Source organism: Frankliniella occidentalis, unplaced genomic scaffold (assembly GCF_000697945.3).
Source record: "Frankliniella occidentalis isolate FOCC.00 unplaced genomic scaffold, Focc_3.1 Scaffold144, whole genome shotgun sequence".
Lineage (NCBI taxonomy): Eukaryota > Metazoa > Arthropoda > Insecta > Thysanoptera > Thripidae > Frankliniella > Frankliniella occidentalis.
Window position 1 is genome coordinate 441,960 of NW_026267271.1, and position 10,222 is coordinate 452,181.

The 10,222-nt window shown below is 41.6% G+C and overlaps 1 protein-coding gene across 3 annotated transcripts; it reads left to right on the forward strand.

The window, feature by feature from the left end:
- The first annotated feature begins 1,308 nt into the window (after positions 1-1,308).
- Positions 1,309-9,853, forward strand: LOC113202510 (pyruvate carboxylase, mitochondrial). Of its 3 annotated transcripts, none has more exons than XM_026416763.2 (18): positions 1,310-1,730; positions 3,025-3,163; positions 3,258-3,442; positions 3,527-3,838; positions 3,917-4,141; positions 4,216-4,379; positions 4,456-4,618; positions 4,737-4,919; positions 5,022-5,259; positions 5,862-5,906; positions 6,048-6,429; positions 6,523-6,763; positions 6,860-7,109; positions 7,197-7,441; positions 7,524-7,703; positions 7,778-8,023; positions 8,112-8,255; positions 8,340-9,853. In XM_026416763.2, exons 2-18 carry the CDS (start codon positions 3,034-3,036, stop codon positions 8,586-8,588), a joined length of 3,582 nt encoding a protein of 1,193 aa, XP_026272548.1. In that variant the 5' UTR covers positions 1,310-1,730; positions 3,025-3,033; the 3' UTR covers positions 8,589-9,853. The 3 variants fall into 3 exon arrangements, with proteins under 3 accessions (XP_026272549.1, XP_026272548.1, XP_026272550.1); XM_026416765.2 differs by lacking the exon at positions 1,310-1,730 and adding an exon at positions 2,673-2,829; XM_026416764.2 differs by lacking the exon at positions 5,862-5,906 and having other exon boundaries at positions 1,309-1,730.
- Positions 9,854-10,222: the final 369 nt, after the last annotated feature.

Sequence of the window (10,222 nt, forward strand, 5' to 3'; positions counted from 1 at the left end):
GGGGGGGGGTTAGCCGAGTCTCCCCGTGTCCACAGACGGCTTCCTCTGAGCTTTGAACTGTGTTTGTGGGCGGCCGGCGCGACGGGCCGGTCGTCACGGGGACACACCCACAACACCCGGGGCTGCGTGCGGAACCACCGCCCAGGTCAGGAAGGGGTGGACGCCGTCAATCTCCCGGACGCCACCCACGTCGTCACCGCGACTTGGAATCTCTGATTTTGTCCCTAGTCATCCACCGCCCGCCAGCCGAGTCCTTTGACCCCGCCACGCCCCACCCCCTCACGCCCCGCCACGCCCCGTCGCGACGTGCAGCGGGTCAGGTGGGTGTGACTTAAGTAGGCGGGTCATGGTTAAGGCGGCCACAACACAAAACAATCGGCCAGACGGACGGAGGGAAGTCCTCGGGCCGCCGTGCGTAATCCCGACTCAAAGTCACCTTCGTTCGAGCGGGGCAAAGGCAGACGGCGCAAAGGGCCTTCAATCCACCTGTCGAACTTGAAACGGAATCGAATCGATTGGCCGGTACTGAAATGCCGATAACGGCTCATACGTGAGTGCTCGTTTTCGACAAGCTGGTAATTTTCTGCACTCTCTGAACGACCGAATCGGTTCGAATCCCGATGAGTATGCATAGCGAAATAGTAGAGGGTCTGTTGGGTAGGGTACCCTTTGGATTAGATTTTTCAGACCGATACTAAAGACGAAAACATGCGCCACAACATTTTCTCATAAATTGTGGAATTCGGGGTGTCGGCTCGCGGGCGCCTGCTGGCTTTGGTGTTTGCAAAGGATAGTGGGATGGGATGGGGCTGTAAGAGGGGCCCTGGCGGCCGAGGTGATAAGTTCAGTGATGCCCCCGGATGAAGGCCGGCGGCGCAGCGGCGCACTGCGACCGGCCGTGATGTAACAGGAGATGGTCCGAGCGGCGTTGGGCGTTACGCCGGCCGGCCGGCGGCGCCACGCCACGCGCCACGCCACCGTACCAAAGCAGCGCCCGTAGCACCCGACTAGCTCGGCTCCTCCGCCCGAGGAAAGTGCCCGTGCCCGTCGGGCGTCAGCGAAGGCGTCTGGCGCCCCAAAGTTCGGACAAAGTCTACCGCGGTGCAGACCACACCACGTGCTGCACGCATAGGGCGCAAACACCGACCGGCTAGGCGACTAGAGTTAGTTTGCGCGGGCCTGTGGGCCTGGCCTTCCCCCTCCACCCCACTCCTCCTCTTTCTCCTTGGGCCTCCCCTCCACGCCGTCCAGCTGATGTCTCGTTCCGAGTACAGTCGCGCGAGGTGTTGTGCGACGACTGTCGGCCGGCGCAGGCAATCGTTTCGAACGGTAGTCTTTTCCACCTCAGACTGATTCCGTCAAATGGATAGTCTCACTGTAGAGTGATGGCGGTCTCCGGTTCAAGACCGTTGTGAGCTCCGGTTCACTTCTCCGTCGTTCGAGGCTATCGACTTGTGTCGCCCGTGCCCTTGAACTACATTACGACGAGAAGAAGAAAAGTAGGCAAAATCACTGAAAACAACATTTGACCGTAGTAGAGCGAGCGAGACCGACGGGAGTGGTGAGCTCTCAAGGGGGCACGACGATTTTGAAGACCTGACTTTGCTCCCCCGGCCCGAGTAGACAAATCTTTTAACTTGGAGCTCGTCGGCCGTGTCCTCCTGTCAGCGCTTACCTCCTCCATTTTCGGTCGCCGAACTCAGTTACAAGCAGCCGCAGCACAACCAGTGGTATGTTACGTGCATGAAATTTACACTTTTCGTGTTATAATTACGGTGGCATGCCAGCATGATTCGTGAATCGTTCTCCGAAGGTTAATTGCACTTCTTGTGCGTTTGTTTTCTTTGAAAATGTGTGGAACTATCTCACTCTGTATTTTAATCTATGCTCATGCTAAAAGACTCTAGGATAGTGACATGCTTTTTGATTATTTTCTGCATTTACTTTTGAAGAAGTTTAAATAGCTTTTGACTGAGTCCCTGTTTCCACAAATTGGTGCTCCAGTACTGCGTGTATTGATTAACTTTAAGAGGCAGAACTGACATGGATCTTAAGTGTGTCAGTAAGTTACCTACTCTCATGTGCACTTTATTGGGCGTTCAAAGTACACACATCACCTTCACAACGCACCATTCAGTCACTTGCTCATTATTTTCACTCCCTCACATCTTTTTTGTTGTCTGTGTTTGGTGTTTTTAAATATACCGGCTATCTAAAATGTTTGTAGTATGTACAAGTACTATCATCTTAAAATTTGTTCTTCACCTATACTGGAGGCTTTGCATCTAAAATGTGAATATCAGTATTTTAATCTGACTGCATGACCTCATCAACTTTGTGTCTAATTTCTCTCTACTGCCTGCTTTATTTGCAGTCATGCGCTCATGGTCAAGCTGCTTGATTTTCTCTTTGCACATTGCAGCAGTTCTCCAAAAAAAAAAAAAAAAAAAATCATTAAACTTTTTTGAACGATAGCACATTTTTGAGTATCCTTACAGCATGGTGACCCTATGTATCAACCCCACTCTTTCTCCTGTAGTGTTCATTAAGCAGGTTGAATGCTTTCTCTGCATTATCATGTTTGATCTGTGATAAGGTTCCCCTTTAAACCAAGGAAACTAAGGTTTATGTAGCCTTGACCTCTATGACCCCAAAGTGATAAAATGACAAGCAGGCAGTCTGGCCAGTCAGACAGAAGTCTGTCTGACTGCCAGTTCCACTTTGACTTGTTGGGCTGGGTTGGTTTGTTTGCTTGAGGCCTGCTGGTATTCTGCATCTGACTGTCGGAGCCTAAGCAAGCTCTTTTCAAATCAGTGGTTGTGTTGTGTGGTATGTATATTACATTACTGATTGTGCCATGAATACATGAGTATTGATATCATAGAAGTATTACTTATTCCTGTATATTGATTGTCTGGGGTAGTAAAATTTTTTCCTATAGTTTTTGAAACTCTGGTTTTGAGTGTGACATCTGAGCTCATTCATCTGTATGGCCAACATTTTGTATTTCTTGCTTGCTTTTAGGCTGCAACCATGTTGGGGAACAAATTTGCCCGGTCTGCGCTTGCGCGCAGACTGCGCAGCCCACTACACATCACCAATCGTCACCAATCATCAAAAGTAGAATACCGTCCTATTCGAAGTGTTATGGCAGCCAACCGAGGTAAGATTGTGTTATTTGTATTAACATAGTTCCTCTACATTTCTTGTTCTGCTAGGGATTAAATCTCTTTAATCTATTTCACATTTTTACTCAGGTGAAATTGCTATTCGTGTGTTCCGAGCCTGTACTGAATTAGGAATCAAGTCAGTTGCCATCTACTCAGAGCAAGATAAAATGCAAATGCACAGACAGAAGGCAGATGAGTCATACATTGTAGGCAAAGGGCTACCACCAGTTCAAGCTTATCTCAACATCCCTGACATTATTCGCATTGCAAAAGTGAGTTCCCTGAACACACTTCAATTTAAGCTGGGCTTTTTGGGTTACTTGGAATCTTTACTAAGCTCATATCTTATTTTCCAGGAAAACAACGTAGACGCCATTCATCCGGGTTATGGCTTCCTTTCTGAGCGTTCTGACTTTGCTCAAGCAGTGGTGGATGCTGGAATAAGATTTATCGGTCCTGCTCCCAGAGTTGTTCAACAAATGGGAGACAAAGTAGCTGCTCGTCAAGCTGCTATTGCGGCTGGTGTCCCAATTGTACCTGGTACAGATGGCCCAGTCACTAAGGCTGAGGAGGCAGAAGAATTCTGCATGAAGCATGGTCTTCCTGTCATATTTAAGGCTGCATATGGAGGTGGAGGACGTGGTATGCGCGTTGTTAAAAAAATGGAGGTAACTAGTTGGAATACTTTTTTTATTGTGTAAATCTACAAAACCTGCCCAATCAAGTAATTTTTTTATCATTTGTAGGAAGTGAAAGAAGCTTTTACTCGTGCTAGCTCTGAGGCACAGGCAGCTTTTGGTAATGGTGCCATGTTTATTGAAAAATTCATTGAAAGACCAAGACACATTGAAGTACAATTACTTGGAGATAAAGCAGGCAATGTAGTTCACCTTTATGAGCGTGATTGCTCAGTGCAACGTCGACACCAGAAAGTTGTTGAAATTGCTCCTGCTCCGAACCTGCCCATAAAGGTAAGTCTTGTTTAGAGTTGCAATTAAAATTATAGTGTTCCTTAATTTTCATGAATTCTTATATTAAATTCTAGGTTCGAGATGCCATGACTGATTATGCTGTAAAGCTTGCCAAACATGTTGGTTATGAAAATGCTGGAACAGTTGAGTTTTTGTGTGATGAACAGGGTAACTTTTATTTTATTGAAGTCAATGCTCGATTGCAAGTAGAACACACTGTAACTGAGGAAATCACAGGGTGAGATTCATATTTATAGCTTTTTACTGCATGTACAGAAGTTTAGAAAATGGTTTAACTTTCTTATCTTTTTCAGCATTGATTTGGTACAATCTCAGATAAAGGTAGCTGAGGGTATGACCCTCCCTGAGCTTGGCATGACACAAGAGAAAATTCAACCACAGGGTTATGCTATTCAGTGTCGAGTGACCACTGAAGACCCAGCCAAAAATTTCCAGCCTGATACTGGCAGAATTGAGGTACCTAATACAGCTTAAAAACAATTTTAAAAATAGGTTAAAGTCACAGTAAAGTTAATATATTTAGGCACTATGACTTCAACTGTTATTTTAGAGGTAAACTATGTTCCATGTACAGGTGTTCAGAACAGGAGAAGGTATGGGCATTCGTTTGGATGGTGCATCAGCATATCCCGGTGCTGTCATCTCCCCATTCTATGACTCTCTATTGGTCAAGGTTATTGCTCACTCAACTGACCTACAGAGTTCTTCTGCTAAAATGTCCCGTGCACTTCGTGAGTTCAGAGTGAGAGGTGTCAAGGTGAGTTTTTAATCCTTACTGCAGATAACATACTAATGTTACCACCTGTTTAAACAGTGAGTATTTTAATGTCTCTCTTTCTCCCTTTTTTTTTTTCACCAGACCAACATTCCATTTTTGCTTAATGTTCTGGAGAATCAGACATTCTTGAATGGTGCTGTTGACACTAACTTCATTGATGAACAGCCTACGCTTTTCAATTTCAAGCGTTCTCAAAACAGAGCTCAGAAGCTTCTGAACTATTTAGGAAGTGTTTTAGTCAATGGTCCATCAACCCCACTTGCCAATACTCTTCTAAAACCAGCCAATGTCACTCCTCATGTGCCTGAAGTACCAATTGGTGAGTATCTCTCTCCTTTCCAAGAAATTTTAGAAATTTTTGTGTACCTCCCCCCAATGGTGACAGTATTCTATGCATGAACTTTGATGTTTGTTAGCTTTATGCAAACTGCTGTTCTGCAGTATATTTGAACCTTCCGTATTGCTCTTCAAAAGTATTTTACAAACTCTTGTAGGATTTAAATTAATAACAAAGCCAACTTTACTTTTTTTTTTTAATTGAAAAGCTTTTATTTAAATTTGCACAAGACATATGTTGGTACGTGCATATAATTCTATTGTGACAGCTCAAACTCAGTAAAGTTGTAATGGATATGCTGGTAAAAAAGATTCTTTAGATTATAATTGATTCCTATTAAAATAAGGCCTTAATTTTCTGAGGGTTCAAATAGCTGCAATCAAGAGTTACTAAAGTCTATATCATACTACTCTAACCAGCATTATCCTTAAACAGCATTTGCATCTGATAGTTTTGAATTAGAGAACTCTGTCTATGAGTAGCAATGCAATTTGTTCCCCTCCTGCTCCTCTCCTACTAGATTTCTTTTTTTTTGTTTGTTTTTTGTTGTGAGCTTTGTGCATTTTTTATATGTACTTTTTCAGACTTATCAGCTTCATCATCAGATGTAGATGGGGAGGAAGTAGTATGTAAGTACTTTGCATGGCATTTTTTTCCCTTTGTGCTTTTGGTTAATTTGTTTTGTTTCACAGAACTTTTAAAATTATTTTTAAAATTGTGTAAGATTAATATTTTATTATTGCATGTTCTTATTTCTACTATTGTTACAGACATGAAGCCACCTGAAGGTCTCCGCCAGGTTTTATTGAAGGATGGACCTGAAGCATTTGCGAAAGCTGTTCGTGCTAAAAAGGGCTTGTTATTGATGGACACAACTTTCCGTGATGCCCATCAATCTCTTCTTGCCACTCGTGTTCGTACTCACGACTTGCTTCGTATCTCTCCATTCGTTTCTCACAACTTCAACAATCTGTATTCTTTGGAGAATTGGGGTGGAGCAACTTTTGATGTATCCCTTAGATTTTTACATGAGTGTCCGTGGGAACGTCTTGAAGCTATGCGCAAAGAGATTCCTAACATTCCTTTCCAAATGTTGCTGAGAGGTGCCAATGCTGTTGGCTATACTAACTACCCTGACAATGTGGTCTTTAAGTAAGTTTTTATTTTCTTCTTGTACATTCTGTAAGTTAAGTTTTTTTTCTCTTCAACCATAACAAATATTTTTTTTGTGTGTGTTTCCTTAAGGTTTTGTGAAATGTCAGTGAAGGCTGGCATGGATATTTTCCGTGTATTTGATTCTCTTAACTACCTGCCTAACCTGATTGTGGGAATGGAAGCAGCTGGAAAGGCAGGGGGTGTTGTAGAAGCTGCTATATCCTACACTGGAGATGTCTCTGATCCCAAAAGAACTAAGTATGATCTTAAGTATTACCTGAACTTAACTGATGAACTTGTCAAAGCTGGTACACATGTGCTAGCCATTAAGGTACTACACATTCTATGAATCTTGTCTATGGCTGTTAACTTACTTTTGTTATCAATCTACAATGTACCTACATCTGTACTTAATTTTTCACCTCAGGACATGGCTGGATTGTTGAAACCAGCTGCAGCCAAGTTGCTCATTACCGCCATCCGTGACAAATACCCTGATTTACCCATTCACATTCACACCCATGACACTGCTGGTGCTGGTGTGGCGTCAATGCTTGCGTGTGCTGAGGCTGGTGCTGATGTTGTTGATGTTGCTGTGGACTCCATGTCAGGAATGACCTCGCAACCCAGTATGGGAGCTGTGGTTGCCTCTTTGCAGGGAACCAAATTGGATACTGGTATGAGTTGTCACTTATAACTTTTATCTAAATTTATTTCGCCCAAATCTGACTCCATTTACAACTGTATTTTTTTTTCTTTTACAGGATATGATCTTTCAGATATTAGCAAATATTCGGCATATTGGGAACAAACTCGTACTCTTTATGCTCCCTTTGAATGTTGTATCACCATGAAGAGTGGAAATGCTGATGTGTACCTTAATGAAATTCCTGGTGGTCAGTACACAAATTTACAATTCCAAACCTATTCCCTTGGTCTTGGTGAATTCTTTGAAGATGTGAAGAAAGCTTATAGAGAAGCGAATCTTCTCCTTGGTGATATTGTCAAGGTAATTTAAGAAATTAAAGGTTATTAGCCAGGTGGGAATTAGCTAGAAAGGAAGCAATTGTAAACACATTATTTTATTTTAGGTCACTCCATCATCCAAGGTTGTAGGAGACCTTGCAAACTTCATGGTCCAAAATAAACTTACAGCTGATGATGTACTTGAAAAAGCAGAAGAACTCAGTTTCCCTAAGTCTGTAGTGGAGTTTCTTCAGGGCGCTATTGGTGAACCCTACCAAGGATACCCAGAGCCTCTTCGATCAAAGGTTTGAAAGAAAATAAATATTGTTAATATGCCTTTCCATAACACATTGCCATATCTAACATAACTTTTCTGCAGGTTTTAAAAGACATGCCCCGTGTTGAAGGACGCCCAGGTGCCAGCTTGCCCCCCTTAGATTTTAAAAAACTTGGAGATGAGCTCAAGGAAAGACATCCTGGTGCTTCTGAGTATGATGTCATGAGCTCTGCTTTGTATCCCTCAGTTACTGAGGATTACCTCAATTTCCGGGAAGAATTTGGACCAGTTGACAAATTAGAAACAAGAATTTTCTTGACTGGTCCCAAGATTGGGGAAGACTTTGAGGTATGTACTATAAATGAAATATCTTTATGACTTAAATTTTTTCTTGGAACCTATCCTCACTGCAACTGTTTCTGATTTTATTTCTCAGGCTTCCATTGAAAAGGGTAAAACATTGAGTTTCAAAACGTTGGCAATGGCTGATGACCTTACTCCGAATGGAGAAAGGGAAGTATTCTTTGAGCTCAATGGACAAATGAGATCTGTCTTCATTGCTGATAATGAAGCCAGGAAGGTAAGTCATCCCAAAGGTTTTACACTGCAAGTCAAATTTTAATTTGATCAGTACATTGTTTAACTTTGAGTCTTTTATTATCAGGAAATTCACATTCATCCCAAAGCACAAAAGGGAGTGAAGGGTCATGTTGGGTCTCCAATGCCTGGCTCTGTAATTGAAGTTCAAGTGGAAGTGGGTCAGAAAGTTGAGAAGGGAGCCCCTCTAATTGTTATCTCTGCTATGAAAATGGAAATGGTTGTACAAGCACCCATTGCAGGAGTTGTGAAATCAATCGACATCAAGCCAGGCATGAAGGTTGAGGGTGATGATCTTCTTGCTACAATTGAGTAATCCAATTCTTAAGTGCATAGCTGAATATAAAATATGGCCACTCGGCTCATGATTTCTGGCAAAGATTTTGCACTTGTCACATGCCCAATGAATCTAATTTCTTTCCATATATTGCATAAAATATTTATTTCTGTAGTTGTAAATGACTTACTGTGTACAAGAATACATTGACATGAATAGCAAGCGTCGGTAGTGATGTCATGGCAAATTCATTGTAATGTGAATTATCAGCTCATTATTACAAAAGTACTGTTCAGAAACTTAAAGATGTGAATGGTTGCAGCCAACTTAGTGGAGCATATTTGTTAAACTAAAATGTACTGCCAAATTTTTCAACGAATTAGAGCTTATTCTGTGTAAGTTGTGTACAATATGGCTAATGTGTTTGTAAAGAACCTTAATGTATGGTATTTTTATGACTAACACCACACTGACTTTTTATTCATGTGGAGGATTATTTTTGTCCATTTTCATATTTCTGAGAGCATGTTGCATTCCTGCCAATTTTTAGGAACATTTTTTTTAATTGTGTCAAATAGATATTTTACTGAGCAAATTAGTGGATAGCTTAACTTATTTTATGGGTATAGCTATATTGCCTTGCCTGTAAACTGTTTTTAATTTGTCTCAAGAGCAGAAGCATTTCTACTATCTTAACTGCCTCACTCTATTGTTTGAGTACTAAATAAACCCTAAAATTGTTTGCTCTGCGGTGAAAGTCATGTGCTACTAGTAATTGTGTCAGTACACTCATCTTTTGAAAAAGCAAGCTCTGAGTAGGCCTTGGTTTCCCATATTGCTGTGATGTTATTACTATTTTCCCATTTTGTGGATGCTGACAGTTTATTAAGAGAGAGGTTCATAATAAGGTATGTTTTGTACAAAGAATTCCCCGACAGATAGTTAGCTGTTATTTAGTTATAAGGTTGTTACTGACACTTAGAAGTATTACTAGTATTTATCTTTGTACCAAATGGAAATGAGACTTAAAACATTTCCTTTGTAAATATTGAATCTAGATTTTTTTTATTTTTTAGCCTGAATATTTATAATACTGTCTTCCAAATTTGTGATATTGTTTTTTTATGTAGCCTGTATACTAGGCCTTGTTTTTAATTTTACGCTATATGGAAATTCTCAATGTTGAAATTTGTTGCGCAGCTTTTGTGTCGTTGAACCTCTGATAAATGAATTATCCAACATGGTTGATCTGTGTACTAAAACCTGTTATTGATTAAAGCATTATTGGCTGAGCCACTCTAATACTCCTAGACCCTACCTCTTTGCTGTACAGAAACTACCTCAAACGCGTCAAAATCAACGTTAGGACCCAGGTTAGGTTAGGAAAGCTGAATTCCTAACCTAGATCTTAACCTAACCCAGGTAAAGTTAGGAAAATGAGATGAAACGTAAATTAACCTGGGTTAGGTTAGGAAAGGTGGTTTCCTAACCTAACCTTGATCCTAACCTAACCCCGGTTAGGAAAGCGAAATGAGAGATAAACTCGAATACCTAACCTATCCCAGGAGGTTATGAAACGGATATGAAAGAGATTCCTAACCTAACCCATGACTTAGACTAAAAATGGGACATAACCTAGGTTAGGTTAGGACATAACCTGGGTTAGGTTAGGA